Source organism: Papio anubis, chromosome X (assembly GCF_008728515.1).
Source record: "Papio anubis isolate 15944 chromosome X, Panubis1.0, whole genome shotgun sequence".
Classification (NCBI taxonomy): domain Eukaryota; kingdom Metazoa; phylum Chordata; class Mammalia; order Primates; family Cercopithecidae; genus Papio; species Papio anubis.
Genome location: NC_044996.1, coordinates 91,648,897 through 91,669,294, shown reverse-complemented (window position 1 = coordinate 91,669,294; position 20,398 = coordinate 91,648,897). Strand labels below are relative to the sequence as shown.

The window sequence follows — 20,398 nt, the reverse complement described above, 5'->3', positions numbered from 1 at the left end:
TCTCAGTCCTCACCCCAGTCTTGCTGAATCAGAATCTTCATTTTAACAAGATTTCCAGGAGATTCACGTGCACATCAAAGTTAGAGAAGTCCAGAGAGGTCCCTTGATCTCTAATCTTCTGTGAGTCTTGGGTTCTGAGACTTGATAAAGCTTGCTGAAGTAATCAGGCAGTTCCACCAAATGGATGACAGAGGCTGTTTTCCCTCTCTAGGCCTCAGTTTATCCACCTATATACTTTGAGTCCTGTGTAGGAATCTTGGGTTCCCAAGTACTAGCCCATCTAGGCTGAAGACACAGTCTACCTAAAACACCTCCTCCTGTCTTCTCTCTCAGTTGTTAATGACAAGCTATTCCATGCACTCCACGGTGGTGTCTCGCTACGCCCACACCTTGGTCACCTCTGTCCTGTTTAATCCATATGCTGAAGCCCATGAAGCCATCTTTGACCTGGATCTGCCTCATCTCGCCTTTATCTCCAATTTCACTATGTAAGTCTGCTTCCAAAGTCACCACTTCATTCATTTGTGCATATATTTGTTCATTCGTGTGCGTATTCTGTCAGCTGAGCATAGTGATTAAAAGAATGCACTCTGGGCCGGGCGCGGTGGCTCACGCCTGTAATCCCTGCACTTTGGGAGGCCGAGGCGGGCGGATCACGAGGTCAGGAGATCGAGACCATCCTGGCTAACAAGGTGAAACCCCGTCTCTACTAAAATACAAAAAAAAAATTAGCCGGGCGCGGTGGTGGGCGCCTGTAGTCCCAGCTACTCGGGAGGCTGAGGCAGGAGAATGGCGCGAACCCGGGAGGCGGAGCTTGCAGTGAGCCGAGATGGTGCCACTGCACTCCAGCCTGGGGGACAGAGTGAAGACTCCGCCTCAAAAAAAAAAAAAAAAAAAGAATGCACTCTGAGATCAGACTTCTTGAGTCTGAATCCTGGCTCTGCCAGTTTGGGACCCAGGGCAAATTACTTCATTTCTGGGAGTCTCATTTTACACATCTACAAAATGGGGATAAAATTAGAATACAGTTTCTTTTTTTCCTTTTGTTTTTTGTTTGTTTGTTTGTTTTTTTAACATGGAGTCTCGCTCTATTGCCCAGGCTGCAGTGCAGTGGCGCAATCTTGGCTCACTGCAACCTCCGCCTCCCAGGTTCAAGTGATTCTCCTGCCTCAGCCTCCCGAGTAGCTGGGACTACAAGCGCATGCCACTACGCTCGGCTAATTTTTTGTACTTTTAGTAGGGACGGGTTTCATCGTGTTAGCCAGGATGGTCTCAATCTCTGACTTTGTGATCCACCCACCTCAGCCTCCCAAAGTGCTGGGATTGCCAACGTGAGCCACTGCACCCGGCCAGAACCCACTTTCAAGGATTAAATGAATTAATATACGTGGAAACGTATGCTAAAATTAGCTCCAGGCACATATTAAGTAGTTGATAATATTAGCTTTATTGCTTTTTAAACAAACATTTCCTGGTGCTGACTGTGTGACTTACACTGTGCTGAGTCCAACAGAAAAAGGAAGGTGAACTGCATATAGTCCCTAGTCTCAAAGAGTTCACAGTTTAAGGGGGGATATTAAAAAGGAAACTGGCCCAGCACAGTGACTCACACTTGTAATCCCAGAGCTTCGGGAGGCTGAAGTGGGAGGATTGCTTGAAGCCAGGAGTTCAAGACTACCCTGGGCAATATAGCAAGAACCCATCTCTAGAAAAAAAAAAAAATTAGCAGGGCATGGTGGCGCATGCCTATAGTCTCAGCTACTCAGAAGGCTGAGGCAGGAGGATTGCTTGAACATGGGAGGTTGAGGCTGCAGTGCACTTTGATATCTGTACTCCAGCCTGGGTGACAGAGTGAGACTGTCTCTAAAAAAGAGCGTTGGGTTGGGGAGCAGTGAGTAGATTGCTTTAATAAAGTATGCTGGGGAGAAAAAGAAGTCTGAATGTGGAATGGTTAGAATGGTGAAGTGGATCAGAAGACAATGGTGCGTTTCCTATTCCCAGGCTGGTGGAAAAAACCTCAGAGAGATAACACCTAAACTGAGGCTTGAAATAAGACATCTTCACCAGGCAACCAGGGTGAGGGCAGGACTGGAGGAATCCAGGAAAAAGGAATAAAGGCATAAATGTTCCCTCAATTAGGGGAACTGCAAGTACTTCCGTGTCGCTGTACTGTCAGGGACAGACAAGAGGTAGAAGAGTGGTAAAAAAATGAGATGTAAGAGACAGAGAAAGACTAGGTTGTGGAGGACTTCCAATGTTAGAACACCTACTTGGGTCTCACTTAATGGTCTCCAAACCATCTTATGTGTTTGCACACCTATCAGGAAAAACTTGATCATATACTCCCAAAACATATATACTTATTCATTTACGCATTATATAAATATTCTGCTGAGCAAATATATTAGGTATATTATGAAGCATATAAAATATTAATCCCTAAAAGATGAGGAAAAAGCCCTAAAATAGAGTGTGAATATTATTTTCCCACTCCCTCTCGATTTGTCTCCAGCATCCCCTGGGACATGTGCACCCGTCTTTAGAAATAAGCGTGGGCCATAATAAGGAGACATGGCAAGGTTTTAAGCAAGGAGAGGTGATTGTGAAATGGTAGTGGACTGGAGGGGCCAGCTAGGTGGCCAAGAGCTGAGTAGGCGAACAGAGGCAGAATCCACGTAGGGGATGCTGAAGGTGGGAGCAGGACAGTGGTAGTGGATGTGAGAGACCATCGAGGGAGAAACAACCTGACTGTAGTGGAGAGTAAGTAAATATAGATGGTGTTTACCTTTTTTCAGCTTATTAGACCTGGTAGATGATAGTACCCTGTTGAGGTGATAAACAAGGGAGCTGGAGCAGATAAAGAGAAAGCTTAGTGGGGCCTCATTAGCCAGTATCACACTTTAGTGTGAATTACAAAAAGGCCCCTGGATTTGGGTAGAGGGACTATCAGATTTACCAGATTAGTGAGCCCAGCACAAGCAGAATATCCGCCCTTGTTCAGCCCCGCTTGTCCCTGTTAGTTGGGAGGAGGTTCTTGTGCCATCAATAATCTGTACAACCTCAAATGCAGCCCTAGGGTGGGCCTAGGTTGTGCCATCAAGAACCTCCCAGCACTTCCCCTGGAGAAGGATTGGGTTAGAGGAGGGAACTGGTATGGAGTCAGAGTCAGGGAGTTTGGGGGAGAAGTGCTGAGGCAGTCAAGGAGGGCTCCCTGAAAGCAGGATTTCCATATGGGTAAGATTTGAAGGGACCAAGATCATTGCATGTTGGGACCCAGGTGAATCGAGGACTGAAAAGAGCAGGCATGGGTCTGGAGTATGGGGGGCTAACCAGAGAAGCTGGCAGTCAAATGATGTAACAGCCAAGTAGTCAGGCAGAATTTCGATTTTTGCTTCAATTGAAAAAAACACCAAAAGAATTTTTTAAAAAAATTAAGCAAAGCAGGCTGGAGGAAATGTTCTTGGGCAGACTCTGTGGAAAGTATGCTGGCTGGAGGCAGCACACACACAGAGGCCCCAGTGTCCTGCTGCCAGACCAGCTCCACCCTACCCCCCTCACACCCCAGGAGACCTTGGGAAGGTGCCAGCTCGGCCCACCCCCCACACTAGCCCAGCCACAGCAATACTCTGTTTCAGTTGCCTAGAAACACTTCTTCCCTGAGTGGTCTCTTCTGCCACCTGCCTATCCTCCCCCAGTGTTTCTGGAAGCTGCTGCCTTGGTCAAGCAACTTTACTGATACCTGTGCCTCAGTTACTCCACTTATAAAATGGAAACCGTTGTACTCGCCTCCTACAGAGTTGCACTAACTTTCTCTAGGACACCCAACTATCACTCCTCAAAGGCCAGCTCTGAGCCATCTCTCCCCTTTTCAAGATTTGTCCAAGACTCTCCATTCTTCATGGCAAAAAGTCTTTGCTGCTGTGTGAGCTCATTGAGTCTTGTGTTCAAAGCCCCCTATTCTCTAGGCCCACTCAACCACTCCAACTTTCTCTCCATACTTCCCTTTCCTGCCCCTCCACTCCAGCCAAATTTAACTACTTGCTGTCCCCTGAAACACTTTCTGTGTTTTCTTGCTGTCTGTCCAGGATGTCCACTCCACAAATAATTGTTGAGCACCTCCTCTGTTCCAAGCCATATTCCAGGCACCAGGGGTACAGCAGCAAATAAAGTGGTAAGAAGTCAGACAGATTGTGGATGTCTTCTAAAGATGGAGTTGAAAATCTCTGATGGATTGGATGTGGATTGTGAAACAAAGAGGAGAATCCAACATGACTCTAAGATTTTTAGCTGAGCAACTATGTCCTGAAACAAAGATACCAGAGGAGGAGCAGATTTTGGAGGGGAGAGTTATCAGGAGCTCAGTTTTGGATATGTTCAGCTTGAGGTGTCTATGGAACATTCTAGTGGAGATGTCAAGTAAGAAATTGCATGTATGGGTCTGGAGTTCAGGGCACAAGTCCACACTGGAGATACAGATTTGGGAGTCATCTGTATATAAATGGTATTTAAGGCCATGGTGCTAAATGACATCTCCTAGAGAGCCAATGTAGAAAGAATAGAGGACAGAAGGGGAGAGGGAGGGAGGGGAGAGGATAAAAGGTTGACAGCAGAGCCTTGGAGTGTTCCAAAGGTTTAGAGGTTAGGAAGAGAACGAGCCAACAGAGGAAACTGAGAAGGCATGGCCAGTGAAGATTATTTATCCATATCCTCCCTGTCTTTCAGGCCTAGCTTCAAGGCCACCTTCTCTAGGACCCTTTCCTGAAGACTTGGCCAAAAATGTTCTCTCCCTTCTTTGAGCTTCTTTTCCCTTTATTACCTTCCTTCGAGAAATGAGGAAAATGGGGGTAAGCAAGTCTGCTTGTAACTCATCAGTCTCTGAGCTCCCTGAGGACAAGTCCTCCTCCCTAGTCAGACCCTGAAGCCTTTGCAACAATTTGCACACTTCTTTCACAATTTTTACCACTTTTACCACCCATAGTATTTACTTAATATATTTTTATATTAATATGGCCATATTATTTACCCAATATATTTTTTCAACAGTTATACTTTCTGAGATGATCTGAGTTAGTCTTATTCTGAGCAATAATATCTATGAGATCATGGGTTTAATGTGCTAGTTGTATTTTAATAAACATTACTGTAAATGCATAACAATTATAACAAAAATATTCGATTATATCATACCTAAAATTATGTTGTGTGCCAAAAGGTAGAATTTATTCAACACTTTGGGAAACACAAAACTCTAATACCAGATCCACCATATGCTGTGTGGCCTCTATTTCCCCATATGACAAATGGAGATAATGATAACTACTTCACTCTGTATCTCCCTCTCCTTTCCTCTTCTTCTCTTCTTGCCACTCACACTGGGGCTTTATGGCACTGTGTTGTTCTTTCTCTTTCCCTGTCTCTATCCTCCTCCTCTTTCTACCTCATGTGTCTCTTTCTCTGCCTCTGACCAACTCTTTATTTTCTCTGTCTCTGCTGTCCCTCCTCTTTCCTGCCCCATTAGGACCATCAACAATAAAGTCTACATTGCAGAAGTCAAAGAGAAGCACCAGGCAAAGAAAATCTATGAAGAAGCCCATCAGCAAGGAAAGACAGCTGCTCACGTAGGCATCAGGTAAGGCCCCATCCAGTCCAAAACATGACTTAATAATCTTAGCTGTGTGATAAGGGGAGATGCACGTTCTCTCTGGTCCTCAGTCTCCATCTCTGCAGAGTGGGGACATGACCTCTACTTCATAGGATCATGTGAAGAATATGTGAGTTAATGAATATCAAAGCCTGTAACAGGGTGGGTGTTCAATAAATGGAAATTTATTTCCCCATTTCCACTTTTCTACTGTCAGCAGATTGTGGCTTATTTAAGAATTGGCACCTTCCGGGAAGGTTATATGCAAGTGAGATTTTTCTAAATTGAATTTTGTTTCCTGAGTTCCATTCAGCAGGCAGAAATGTATTGTCTTCCTTCAGTGTTCCCTCCCAGCTTCCAAGAGAGTTTCATGGAGCGAAAACTTTAGCTTTGGCTCCAGCAAACTGAGTTACTGCCATATAAACAAGCTCCTTCAAAAGCATAGGGGAGGGGATAGTGGGAGGGTCTATTTGAAGGGGATGAGGCATTGTATGTAAATTGAAAACTCTTTTGTAAAATGAATCATTAGACCCTAGTTGGTCTGTTCTATATTCAGATCTTCATGGACTAAGTTCCCTTGAGGGTGGACCACCTGTGAGATAATTTAGCAAGCAGAATATTTAGGAGGCTGAATGAGGGAGGGAGAGAGAGATTGATAAGTGGATGCATGGATGACGGACGATGGCCAGTGACTCAGTTGAACCAGAAGCCTAGTCAGGTCTGCTGGGACCAGGGTTGGGGGGAGCAAATCTAGGTCATCTAACAGCCCCTGTACTCCTCAGAAGATCCCTTTCTCTTCCCACCCTCCTCCTTTTCCTGCCTAGGGACCGGGAATCAGAGAAGTTCCGCATCTCCACCAGCCTGGCAGCAGGCACAGAGGTGACTTTTTCCCTGGCCTATGAGGAACTGCTTCAGCGTCACCAGGGCCACTACCAGCTGGTGGTGAGCCTGAGGCCCGGCCAGTTGGTGAAGAGGCTGAGCGTAGAGGTTACAGTGTCAGAAAGGACAGGCATCTCCTATGTGCACATACCACCCCTGAGGACCAGCCGCCTGCGCACCAATGCCCATGCAAGTATGTGGGCAGCACTATAGGTCACCCATCAGACTGGCCTTCACTGAATGAAAACCTTCCCGATTCCACTGGGTTTCCCTCTAGTGCCACTTCTGCTCCGTACTCACTGCCAAGTTCTTTCCTGATTCAGTGAGAAGAGGGCATGTTTGAAGGTGAAAATATTTGGATTTTAACCTTGGCCTGGTCCTTACAAGCTGTATGACCTGGCACATTACAAACTTCCCAGACTCTTGATTTCCCTAAAAAAAAAATCAGTGATAAGGGAGGGTTTGCTGGGTGGGCTAATGAAATTAAATCGTGTGTTAACCATGCTGAAGGCTGTAGAAGCCACACTGGCCAAATCATGCTTTTCCCTGGATCCCCACTGAGAATGGCAGGACAGTGGGCGCACAGCAACTGCAGGCTCCCTGGAGGACACCATCTCAGGCCCTGAAGGGAAGAGAAGCATCTTGCCTCAGAGACTTGCTTCAAATATCACCTAGAGGTTTTGGAAGGCCAGACTGGCTACATCAGAATCACAACATGGGCTTCTAGAAATGCAGATTCCTGGAGCCAAACCTTCAGGGTCTGGTTCAGTAGCATGGGGGTGGGGCCCAGGAAGCTGTGTCATCAACTAGTCTCAGGCGACCTTGATGTCCAGTCAGGTTGGAGAATCACAGAGCTTGCCTGCTCACCTCATCTGAGATGAGAGGACAGACGCAGAGAAATCCCTGGCTCATGTGGCTGCCCCTCCAAAGCTGCTTAGCATAGGAGGTCCCAACTCATTCAACTGTTGACCCAGAGAGGCACTGGGGTGGACAGTGGATGTAGCAGACACAGACAGACAGAGACTGGATCCAAATCCCAGTGTTGACACTCCCTTGATGTGGGACCATCAAAGCCAGTCACTCCACTGCTCGACTTCACTTTTCCCATCTGTAAAATGGACAAGATGCCATCTACAGCTCAGGACCATTGTGAGACTTTGAGAGAATTCCTCCCTCCCAATTACGTGGTGAAGAGAAGATTGCATGATCATTGTACCCGTTAGGACTAGGTGGCACTCACTGAGATGCAGGTATGGCTCCAAATGCTTTACATGAATGGCCTCATTTATTTCCAACAGCACTGCCTATGAAGTAGGAGCTGTGGTCATGCCTGCGCTGTAGATGAGGAGCCAGAGGCCTAGAGAGAATGAGTCGCTTGTCCAGGGACACACAGCAGCAGCCGGGAGCTGGGCCCACAGGCCATTTGAGTTCCTGCAGTCTGCATTCTTCAGCCCTAAGCTATAAATGGCAGGTCCCTCCCCCATTCGCCTTAAAGGTTAAAACAGAGGGTAGAACCAATCCTGTGGGGGAGAAAACAGAACAAAGAGCTCTGAGAGGAAGGAAGCCAAGGGAATGTATGTGAGCAGGCGCCTCAGAGAGTATGGGGCTCAGTGTGCCCCTGAGCTTCCTGACAGCTGTAGCAGGAAGGGGGGGGCAGAATTCCCAAGTTTCCATTTTCTGGAAAAAAGGAGGCACAGTGACATTTCTAAATGGACATTTGTCTTGGATTCCAGAGGACTTGCTCTTGTGGCCAGCTCAGCAAACATCCGGGACTAGAGATTCATCTGTTATTTCATGAGACTCTAAAAGGCTTGTTCACACACGTGATGCCCAAAGTCAGAAGGAAGAGAGGGAAGAAGAAATATTAAATCAGATCCAGAGGACAACCTTGCTAGGCTGCTGTTTCCCACAGCAGTGGGGGGATGGGAGGAGACCTAGACCTTGTCTGTGTGTCTGTCTGTCTCTCTCCTGGACACACTCTTACTGCACTGCCTCTCTGGGAGGAGATGTGGGCTGCTGGTCTCTGGACATGCCATGCCTCCAAAGACTTGGCCCCAGGTTGCATGGAAAATGAGGCAGGGTGAGGTTGCCAGCGAGGGCCACATTGCCAGGGCCTGGGAGCTGAGGGCCAGGCTGGGTCTGTCCAGCTGGGCTCGATGGAGGAGGCAGAGAGGAGCTGGCTGTGGGACTGGGAGAGGAGCCTGGGGCAGGTGGAAAGATGTTGTAGGCAGGAGGCACCAGAAGTTTTGGTACCTCCCCAGATAGTGCCCCTTGTGCTGCCCTTTCACTGGTTCTTCTGTCTAGCGAGTCCTTCGTACCATGCCGTCCCAATCCTCCCCACCCATACAGGTGAGGTGGATTCACCCCCATCTACCAGGATCGAGAGGGGAGAGACCTGTGTCCGAATCACCTACAGCCCGACATTGCAAGACCAGTCGGCCATCTCTGGCTCAGGCATCATGGCTGACTTCCTGGTTCAGTACGATGTGGTCATGGAAGACATCATTGGAGATGTGCAGGTGAGGGGGCCTGGGAAAGGGGAGAGAGGATGGGCTCTGGAGTCAGACAGGCCTGAGCAATGCTCGGGCCTCTCCAGCTGTTCACTCCAGTTTCCCTAGGGATAAGCGAGAGCTAGCAAACAAGGATAGGCTGACGTGAAAAGACACATGGCTTCAACCTGGAGAGGCACATCGAATCCCCCAAAGGATTGTAGACCTGGAACTGTCTCCAGTGAATCTAGTGCCCAAAGGACCCATCCCTGACAGAATCAAGTCATAGCCTACTCAAAAACAGTCCTTCTGCAAAGTAAACCCTTGGCCACTAATTGGGCATCTGTTTTCATGGGCTCTCATGCATTCTGCAGCTCCTATACTCTTCTGTGTTCTCTTGGGCTTCCTTGCTCTCTGTCGCCTTTTAACAATCCTTATTGCTTCAGTGAAGCCATCTGCCTAAACAGGGAGCCCTTCAACTGTGAGCCTCCACATTCATGAAGAAAGAGCAGAGGTCCCACGCTCTTTCAGATGAGAAAGCACAGAGCACTGATCCCAGGGCCCCGGCATGAGCACAAAGATGGTGGGGCAGCCTGAGACATCTGGTCCCACTCTGCCTCTCCCACCACAGAACCCTCAACCCCAGCACACAAACCACCCTCCAGTTGCCCCACACCACACCACACCACACCACACCACACCTTTCTCCAAAACACCCGAGCCTGCCTCTCATCTGTGTGAGCATTTGCTCATGGTGGCCTCTGCCCTGAGAATGACTTCTTCCTCCCTGCTCCACTGCTCGGCATCCTCGTGTTCCTGAAACACTGCCGAAACACCTCCTCCTTGATGACTCCATTCCACCAACAATTCATTTGTCTACCCTGGACTAAAAGTGTCCTATCGTTAAACCTCTTCTCGTGCAACATTCATTCATTCATATGTTGAATGAATATGTGGACTAGGCCAGTCCTGTACTCATTGACTCTGACAACTCACAAGGGAGTCGGACACAGCCACTCATCTCCCTCTGCCATCACCCCATCCTGAAGCACCCAGATACACAGAGCCTTGACAGTCATCAGATGTTCTAGTGTGTGTGTAAGTATGTCATGGGTTCTGTGGGGGTGCCAGTAGAGGGGGGTTTCAGGACCATCATCCTAAAGGAGTTGGAATTTAAGTAAGCATGGGAAACATGAATTGGATGTATCCGCAAGTCGGTCAATAAGGTGAAGGGAAAGGCATGCAGAGAGAAGGAACAGCATGTGCAGAGGCAGAGAGGTGTGGCTCAGTCTGTTGTGTAGGGGGAATAAAAGTTATTCTCCTGCCAGGATAGGAGCTGAGGGTACCTTGCCAGCAGGTGGCAGCAGGGCCTTTAACCTGGTGTTTTGTCATGTGGGTGTGTTTAGTTCTTGGAGGTACCCCTCTGCTCGCTCAAGCTTTACCATCACCACAGCTGCTTGCAGTTGAAATATAGATGGAAGGCATTGACCAGTACAACCAGGAACTTCCATACACTGTGAGCTCTTACCCCTCCTGACACCTGCCAGGAACACTCAGTTCATCTCCTACTTCCTATTTGAGTGTGCCCTTTGTTCAAAGCCCAGCACATCATCAGATCATCCACCCGGCTGGGGCTCACTGGGCACCTAATCTGTGTCATACCTTGTGTTGGCCGACATTGGGAACCCAGAAGGGTATCACATACACAGCCTACTTATCGTTTCTGAGTGAGACACAAAAACCCAATACTGACACTAAGGTAGACGTGTCCTTCCCATGACACACAAGGTAGGATAGAAGCCATAATGAAGAGGAAAGGCAGTTCCAGAAGGTTCCCTGAAGGCGACTAAGGCTGACCTGTGTGTTATGGAATGAATAAAAGTGGGCCATGGGACGGGGCCTGTGGGAGGGAAAGGCATTCCAGCAAAGTGGGGGCGGCACAAGAAAAGAAACAGGCTGAAACTCACCAAACCTGTGTAGGGAATTGCAAATAGCTTGGCGTTCTGGAGCAGAAATTTGAGATGAAAAATCCAAAGAGCCACATAGAAAGCTGGAGAGTCCTGCAGGGCAACAAAAGGAACATGGGATTTGTCCTGTAGGTGAGCAGGGAGCCATGAGAGAAAATGACATTGTGAGGTCGTGTTTACAGGGTCTCAGCCACTGCCTCCAAGCAGCATGAATGGGAGAGGTCACAGTAGAAGAGGGAAACCTGAGAGAAATGAGACCTGAGCTTGGGCTTTGTCAGTTAGGGATGAAGACGAGGGTGGCCTGGAGAAGTATCCAGCAGAGAAAAGCAACAGGAGGCTGATTGGCTGCAGGGAATGGGGGCCACCCAAGGACTGAAGGCAACACTCAGATTTGTCTCCAGAGTGATCATGTGGATGATGGTGCCCCTGACCAGGAAGACATAAAAGGGCCACGTCGGGGCAGGACAATGAATTCATTGCTTGGGCAGGATGCATCAGAGGTTTCTTGAAACATCCTGGGGCACAGGTCCAACAGTGAGTGTGCACCCACTGGTAAGGGCCAACTGTGGGAGCTCTAGACGGGAGAAGCGATGTGGATTGATTGGTAGGGGTCCTGTGGTGGAAGCCAAGTGACAGAGGGAGGTCACCCAGGGAGCATGTGTGGAGCCAGAAGGGAAAATCCCTGAAGGTGAAGCGGCCCAATGCAGCAGCTATGGATACCCTCATCAACTGCACACAGCCTGCCCCGAGCCCCAGTCCCCAGCAGTTCACTCCATTGAGCTGCACCAGCATAATATTTTCTTTTCATGCTTCGACCTGACAAATATTGGGAAGCACTGCGAAGGGAGTGGGCAGACAGAGGCGGTAGGAGAATAAGGAGAGTTCACTGTCACAGATCGCAGGGAAAACTACTTTTGAAGATAGCAGAAGTCATCCATGTTCAGCTGTGATGTTCATGGGTGGGGAAGGCAGTCCCAAGAGACTCAAAATACAGACATTGGGTTTGTTTTTTAGTAAAGTTGTTACTTTTAATTTTTGAGGGTACACAGTAGATGTACATGTTTATGGGGTAAGTGAGATGTTTTGGTACAGGCATGCAATCCGTAATAATCGCATCACAGGGTACCCATTCCCTCAAGCATTTGTCCCTGTGTTACAGACAATCCATTCATACTCTTTTACTTATTTTTAAATGTACAATTAAATTATTATTGACTATAGTCACCCTGTCGTGCTATCAAATACTAAGTCTTATCCATTATTTCTCACTTTTCTTTGTACCCATTAACCATCCCTGCCTTCTCACCATCTCCCCACTACCCCACTACCCCCAGTCTCTGGTAACCACTCTTCTACTCTCTATCTCCATGAGTTCAACTCTTTTATTTTTTAGATCCCACTAATGAGTGACAACATGCGAGATGTGTCTTTCTGTGCCTGACTTATTTCATGTAACATCATGATCTCCAGTTCCATTCATGTTGTTGCAAATGACAGAATTTCATTCTTTTTTGTAGCTAAATAGTACTCCATTGTGTATCTGTACCACCTTTTCTTTATCCTCTCATCTGTTGATGGACACTTAGGTTGTTTCCAAGTCTTGGCTATTGTGAACAGCACTGTAACAAAAAGGAGGGTACAGATATCTCTTGGATACACTGATTTTCTTTCTTTTGGGTACATACCCAGAAGTGGAATGGCCGGATTGTATGATAAAGCTCTAATTTTTAGTTTATTGAGGAGCCTCCAAACTGTTCTCCATATGGTTGAACTAATTGACATTCCCACCAGCAGTGTATGGGAGTCCCTTTTCTACACATCCTCGCCAGCATTTCTTATGGCCTGTCTCTGGGATAGAAGCCATTTTAGCTGGGGTGAAATGATATCTCATTGTAGTTTTTGATTTTCACTTCTCTGATGATCAGTGATGTTGAGCACCTTTTCATATGTCTGTTTGCCATTCGTATGTCTTCTTTTGAGAAATACCTGTTCAAATCTTTTGCCCTTTTTTGATTAGATTTTTAGACTTTTTTTCCTATGGAGTTGTTTGAGCTCCTTATGTATTCTGGTTATTAATCCCTTGTGAAATGGGTAGTTTGCAAATATTTTGTCCCATTCTATGGGTTGTCTCTTCACTTTGTTGATCATTTCCCTTGCAGTGTGGAAGCTTTTTAACTTGATGTGATCCCATTTGTCCGCTTTTACTGTGGTTGCTTGTGCTTACTGGGTATTATTGAAGAAATTTTTGCCCAAACCAATGCCCTGGAGATTTTCCCAAGGTTTTCTTGTAGTATCAATAGTATCATAGTTTGAGGTCTGAGATTTAAGTCTTTAATCAATTTTGATTTGATTTTTGTATATGGTGAGAGAGAGGTCTAGTTTCATTATTCTGCATATGGATATCCAGTTTTCCCAGCACCATTTATTGAAGAGACTGTTCTGTCCCCAATGTATGTTCTTGGCTTCTGTGTTGAAAATCAGTTCACTATAGGTTAGTGTATTTGTTTCTGGGGTCTCTATTGTTTTCCCTCGGTCTATGTGTCTGTTTCTATCCCAGTACCAGTCTGTTTTTGTTGCTATAGCTCTCCAGTATAATTTGAGGTCAGATAATGTGATTCCTCCAGTTTTGTTCTTCTGGCTTAGGATAGCTTTGGTTATTCTGGGTCTTTTCTGGTTCCATTTAGATTTTAGGATTGTTTTTTCAATGTCTGTGAAGAATCTCTTTGCGATTTTGATAGGGATTGCTTTGAATCTGTAGATTGCTTTGGGTAGTATGGACATTTTAGCAATATTGATTCTTCCAATCCATGAACATGGAACATCTTTCCATTTTTTAGTGTCCTCTTCGATTTTCTCTAACAGTGTTTTATACTTTTCATTATAGAGATGTTTCACTTCTTTGGTCAAGTTAATTCCTAGTATTTAATTTTGTTTGTGGCTATTGTAAATGGGGTTTCTTTTTAATTTTCTTTTTCAGATTTTTCACTGTTGGCATTTAGAAATGCTACTGATTTTGTTTTGTTGATTTTGTATCCCGCAACTTTCCTGCATTTGTTTATCAGTTCTAATATATTTTGTGGGATCTTTAGGGTTTTCCAAGTATAAGATCAGATGATCTGCAAACAAGGATAATTTGACTTTTTCCTTTCCAATTCGGATGCCCTTTATTTCTTTCTCTTGTCTGATTGGTCTAGGTAGGCCTTCCAGTACTTTGTTGAATAACAGTGGTGAAAGTAAGCATCCATATCATGCTCCAGCCCTTAGGGGAAAGGCTTTCAGTTTCTCCCCATTCAGTATAATACTAGCTGTGGGTCTGTCATATATGGCTTTTATTATGTTGAGGTATGTTCCTTCTATCCCCAGTGTTTTGAAGGTTTTTGTCATGAAGAAATGTTGAGTTTTATTAAATGCTTTTTCAGCATCAGTTGAAATGATCGCATGGTTTCTGTCCTTCATTCAGTTGATACAATGTATCACATTGATTGCTTTGCATATGTTGACCCATCCTTGCATCCCAGGGATAAATCCCACTTGGTCATGATGATCTTTTGAGTGTGTTATTGAGTTCAGTTTGTTAGTATTTTGTTGAGGACACTCACATCCATATTCATCAGAGTCATTGACCTATAGTTTTCATTTTTTGATGTGTCTTTGGTTTTGGTATCTGGGCAATACCGACCATGTAGAATGAGTTTGGAAGTATTCCATCCGCCTCTATTTTTTGTAATAATTTGAGTAGGATTTGTATTGGTTCTTCTTTAACTGTTTGGTAGAATTCAGCGGTGAAGTCATCAGGTCCTGGTCCTTTCTTTACTGGGAGATTTTTTTTTTATCATGGCTTTGATCTTGTTGCATGTTATTGTTCTGTTCATGTTTGAATTTCTTCATGCTTCAGTCATGGTTAGGTTGTATGTGTCTAGGAATTTGTCCATTTCTTCTCGATTTTCTTTTTGTTAATTTAACTTTTAAGTTCAGGGGTACACATACAGGTTTGTTATATAGGTAAATGTGGGTCATGGGGGTTTGTTGTACAGATTATTTTGTCACCCCAGTATTAAGCCTAGTACCCATTAGTTATTTCTATTTTATTATTATTATTATTATCATTATTATTATTTTGAGACAGAGTTTCACTATTGTTGCCCAGGCTGGAGTGCAATGGCACAATCTCGGCTCACCACAACCTCGGTCTCCTGCGTTCAAGCGATTCTCCTGCCTCAGCCTCTTGAGTAGCTGGGATTACAGGCGTGTGCCACCATGCCCAGATAATTTTGTATTTTTAGTGGAGATGGGGTTTCTCCGTGTTGGTCAGGCTGATCTCGAACTCCCGACCTCAGGTGATCTGCCCGCCTCCAGTTTTGAAAGTGCTGGGATTACAGACATGAGCCACTGCGCCCAATCCCGTTAGTTATTTTTCCTGATTCTCGCTCTCCTACCACACTCTACCCTCTGACAGGCCCCAGTGTGTGTTGTTCCCCTCTATGTGTCTATGTGTTCTCATTATTTAGTTCCCACTCATAATTGAGGACATGCAGTATTTGTTTTTCTGTTCCTGTGTTAGTTTGCTAAGGCTAATGGCCTCCAGCTTCTTCTCTGTTCCTGTTAAAAACATAATCTCATTGTTTTTAACGGTTGCATACTATTTCATGGTGTATATGTACCATATTTTCTTATCCAGTCTATCACTGATGGACATTTAGGTTGATTCCATGTCTTTGCTATTGTATATAGTGCTGCAATGGACATACGTATGCATGTGTCTTTATAATAGAAAAACTTACACTCCTTTGATTATATACCCAGTAATGGGATTGCTGGGTCAAATGCTATTTCCGATTTTAGGTTTTTGAGGAATTGCCACACTGTCTTCCATAGTGGTTGAATTAATTTATGCTCTCACCAACAGAATTTAAGCATTCCCTTTTCTCTGCAACCTTGCCTGCATCTGTTGCTTTTGGACTTTTTAATAGTAGCCATTCTGACTGGTTGTGAGATGGTATCTCATTGTGGTTTTGATTTGTGTTTCTCTAATGATCAACGATGTTGAGCTTTTTTTCATATAATTGTTAGCCGCATGTATGTCTTCTTTTGAGAAGTGTCTGTTCATGCTTTTTCTTACTTTTTAATGTGGCTGCTTGTTTTTTTTCTTGTAAATTTGTTTAAGTTCCTTATAGATGCTGCATAATAGACCTTTGTCAGATGCATAGTTTGCAAACATTTTCTTATGTCTGTTCACTCTGTTGATGGTTTTCCTTGCTATGTAGAAGCTGTTTAGTTTAATTGGATCCCACTTGTCCATTTTTGCTTTTGTTGCAACTGCTTTTGGCGTCTTCATCATGAAATCTTTGCCCTTTCCTGTGTCCAAAATGGTATTGCCTAGATTGTCTTCCAGGGTTTTTATAGTTTGGGGCTTTACATTTAAGTTTTTAAACATCTTGAGTTAATTTTTGTATATGGTATGAGGAAGGGGTCCAGTTTCACTTTTCTGCAAAAGATTTGCCTGTTATCCCACCACCATTTACTGAATAGGAAACCCTTTCCTCATTGCTTGTTTTTATCAGGTTTGTTGAAGATCAGATAGTTGTAGATGTGTGGCCTTATCCTGGGTTCTCTAGCCTCTTCTAGATTTTCTAACTTATTGGCATATAATCGCTCATAGTAGGCATTAATGATCCTTTGAATTTCTGCAGTATCACTTTGTAATGTCTACTTTTTCATCTCCGATTTTATTTATTTGGATCTTCTCTTTTTTTAACTAGTCTGGGTAAAGGTTTGCCAATTTTGTTAAACTTTAAACAAAAGAAATCCTTTTAGTTTCCTTGATCTTTTATATTGTTTTCTTCATTTCAATTTCTTTATTTGTATTCTCATCTTTATTTTTTGTTTCCTTCTACTAATTTAGGGTTTGGTTTGCTCTTGCTTTTCTGGTTCCTTAAGATGCATCGTTATGTTGCTTACATTTTTCTTCTTCTTTGATGTAGGCACTTATAGCTATAAAGTTCCCTCTGAGAACTGCTTTTGCTGTATCTCATAGGTTTTGGTATGTTGTCTTTACATTGTCATCTGTTTCAAGAAATTTTTCAATTTCTTCATTGACCCACTGTTCATTTAGGAGCATGTTGTTTAATTTCCGTGTATTTCTATATCTTCCAAAGTTCCTTTTGTTATTGATTTCTAGTGTTATTCCATTGTGGTCAGAGAAGATGTTTGATGGTATTTGAATTGTTTTAAATTTTCAGTCTTGCTTTGTGACCTGATATATGGTCTATCTTTGAGAATGAATCATGTGCTGAAGAAAAGAATGCATATTCTGCAGCCATTGGATGAAATGTTCTGTAAATATCTATTAGGTTTCTGAACTATAGTGCAAATGAAGTCCAATGTTTCCTTGTTGATTTTCTGTCTGGAAGATGTCCAGTGCTGAATGTGTGGTCTTGAGGACTCTAGTGATTGTCATGTTGGAGTCCATCTCTCCCTTTAGCTCTAATAATATTTACTTTATATATCTTTGTTCTCCAGTGTTGGGTACATATATTTTCACAATTGTTATATCCTCTTGCTAAATCGACCCCTTTATCATTATATTGTTACCTTCTTTGTCTCTTCTTGTAGATTTTGTCTCTGTATGGCTCCTCCTCATCTTTTTTGTTTGTTTGTTTCCATTGGCATGGAATACCATCTTCCATCCCTTTATTTGTAGTCTATGTGTGTCTTTATAGATGAAATGTTTTTCTTATAGGCAATAGATCAGTGAGTCTTATTTTTTTAATCCATTCAGCCACTCTATGTCTTTTGATTGGAGAGGTAAGCCCATTTACATTTGATGTTATTATTGACAAGTAAGAATTTATTCTTGCCATTTTGTTATTGGTTTTCCTATTTTGTTTTTTTGTTTTGTTTTGTGGTCTGCTCGTCCTTCTTTTTTCCCTTCCTGTCTTCCTTTTAGCAAGATTATTTTCTTTGGTAATATGATTTAGTTTCTTACTTTTTTATTTTCTGTGTATCCTTTGTATGTTTTTTGTTTTGAGGTTACCATGAGGCCTGTCAATACTATCTTATTAACCATTATTTTAAGCTGATAACAACTTAACACTGTTTGCACTAACAAACAAGCAAAAAGAAAACTAATAAAAACTCTATGCCTTAACTTCATCCTCTTGCTTTTTATTTCTTTGTTGTTTCTATTTGTAATTTCTTGTACTGTGTCTTGAAAAGTTGTTTACTTAGTACTTTTGATTAGGTTATCATTTAATCTTTCTACTTACCATGAGAGTGGTTTATATGCCACTGTTACATTGTTATAATATTTTGTGTTTTTCTGTGTACTTACTATTACCAGTGAGTTTTGTACCTTCAGGTGATTATTTATTGCTCAGTAATGTCCTTTTCTTTCTGATTCAAGTACTCCCTTTAGCATGTCTTGTAGGACAGGTCTGGCAATGATGAAATCCCTCAGCTCTTTTTTGTCTGGGAAATTCTTTATTTCTCTTTCACTTTTGAGGGATATTTTCTCCAGATATACTATTCTAGGGTAACAGTAGTTTATTCCTTCAGTGTTTTAAATATGTAATGACACTCTCTCAGCCTTAAAGATTTCCAATGAAAAGTCTGCTGACAGAAATATTGGAGATGTATTGTCTGTTGTTTCTCTTCTCTTGCTGCTTTTAGGATCCTTTCTTTATCCTTGACCTTTGGGAGTTTGATTATTAAATTCCTCAAAGTAGTCTTTTTTGGGTAAAATCTGCTTGGTGTTCTGTCACCTTCTTGTATCTGGATATTGATATCTTTCTCTTGGTTTGGAAAGTTCTCTGTTATTATCCCTCTGAATAAACTTTCTACCCCTATCTCTTTCTCTATCTCCTCATTAGGGCCACTAACTCTTAGATTTGCCCGTCTGTGGCTATTTTCTAGATCGTGTAGGCATGCTTCATTGCTTCTTATTTTTTTTTCTTTTGTCTCCTCTGACTGTTTATTTTCAAATAGCCTATCTTGTAATTCACTAATTGTTTTTTCTGCTTGAGCAATTCTGCTTTTAAAAAACTCAGGTACAGGCCGGGTGCAGTGGCTCACACCTTTAATCCCAGCACTTTGGGATGCTGAGACAGGTGGATCACTTGAGGTCAGGACTTTGAGACCAGCCTGGACAACATAGTGAAACCTTGTCTCTACTAAAAATACAAAAATTAGCTGGGCATGGTGGCACATTCCTGTAATCCCAGCTACTCGGGAGGCTGAGGTGGGAGAATCACTTGAACCCAGGAGGCAGAGGTTGCAGTGAGCCAACATCGTGCCACTGCACTCCAGCCTGGGTGACAGAGGGAGACTCTGTCTCAAAAAAAAAAAAAAAAAAAAAAAGACTCTGGTGCATTTTTCAGTATGTCAATTGCATTTTCCAGAATTTCTGCTTGATTATTTTAAATTATTGCAATCTCATTGCAATCTCTTTGTTACTTTCATCTGATAGAATTCTGAATGCCTTCTCTGTGTTATCTCAAATTTCTTGGAGTTTCCTCAACACAGCTATTTTGAATTCTCTGTCTGAAAGGTCACATATCTCTATTTCTTCAGAATTGGTCCCTGGTGACTTATTTAGTTTATTTGGTAATGTCATGTATTTTCCTGGATTGTCTTGATACTTTTAGATGTTCTTCTGTGTCTGGGCATTGAAGAGTTAAGTATTTATTACAGTCTTCACAGTCTGGGCTTGCTTGTACCTGTCCTTCTTGGGAAGGCTTTCCAGATATTCGAATGTATGTATATGTTGTGATCTAAGCTGTATCTGCTTTAGGGGCACCCCAAGCCTCGTAATGCTGTGGTTCTTGCAGACTCATAGAAGTATTGTCTTGATGGTCTTGGACAATATCTGGGAGAATTCTTTCCATTACCAGGCAGACTAATTCGCTTTCCTCACTTTCTCCCAAAGTCTCTCTCTCTCTCTCTCTCTCTCTCTCTCTTTCTCTCTTTCTCTCTCTCTCTCTCTTTCTCTCTTTCTCTCTCTCTCTCTCTCTCTCTGTTGTGAGCCACGTGAAGCTGGGGGTGGATTGACACAAGCACTCCTGTGGCCACCACCTATGACTGCGTTGGGTCAGACTTGAAGCCAGCGCAGTACTGGGTCTCACCCAGGCCTGCTGTAACATGTCCCGGCTTCTGCCTATGTTCACTCAAGACCCTGAGGCTGTACAATCAGAAAGTGTCAAAAACAACCGGGCCTGTGTCCTTCACTTTGGGATAGTGAGTTCCCTCAGGCCCTGGGTGGATCCAGAGGTGCCATCCAGGAGCCAGAGACTAGAGTCAATCACCTTAGAATTCTACCTGGTTTTCTATTGTCCTGCTGGTAAACTGGCAGTCAAACCACAAAATACACTTCTTCTCACTCTTCCTTCCCCTTTTCAAAGGCAGAAGAGCCTCACCTCATGGCCACT

At 43.8% G+C, this 20,398-nt stretch overlaps 1 protein-coding gene across 1 annotated transcript in view; it reads left to right on the top strand.

Moving 5' to 3' along the window:
- Nucleotides 1–20,398, top strand: part of ITIH6 (inter-alpha-trypsin inhibitor heavy chain family member 6) — a 42,896-nt gene that overhangs the window by 881 nt on the left and 21,617 nt on the right. Inside the window, exons 2-5 of the mRNA XM_003917765.3 lie at nucleotides 334–488; nucleotides 5,519–5,629; nucleotides 6,466–6,713; nucleotides 8,870–9,039. Of these exons, the coding sequence (XP_003917814.2) occupies nucleotides 334–488; nucleotides 5,519–5,629; nucleotides 6,466–6,713; nucleotides 8,870–9,039 (684 nt within the window). The remainder of the gene's footprint in view (nucleotides 1–333; nucleotides 489–5,518; nucleotides 5,630–6,465; nucleotides 6,714–8,869; nucleotides 9,040–20,398) is intronic.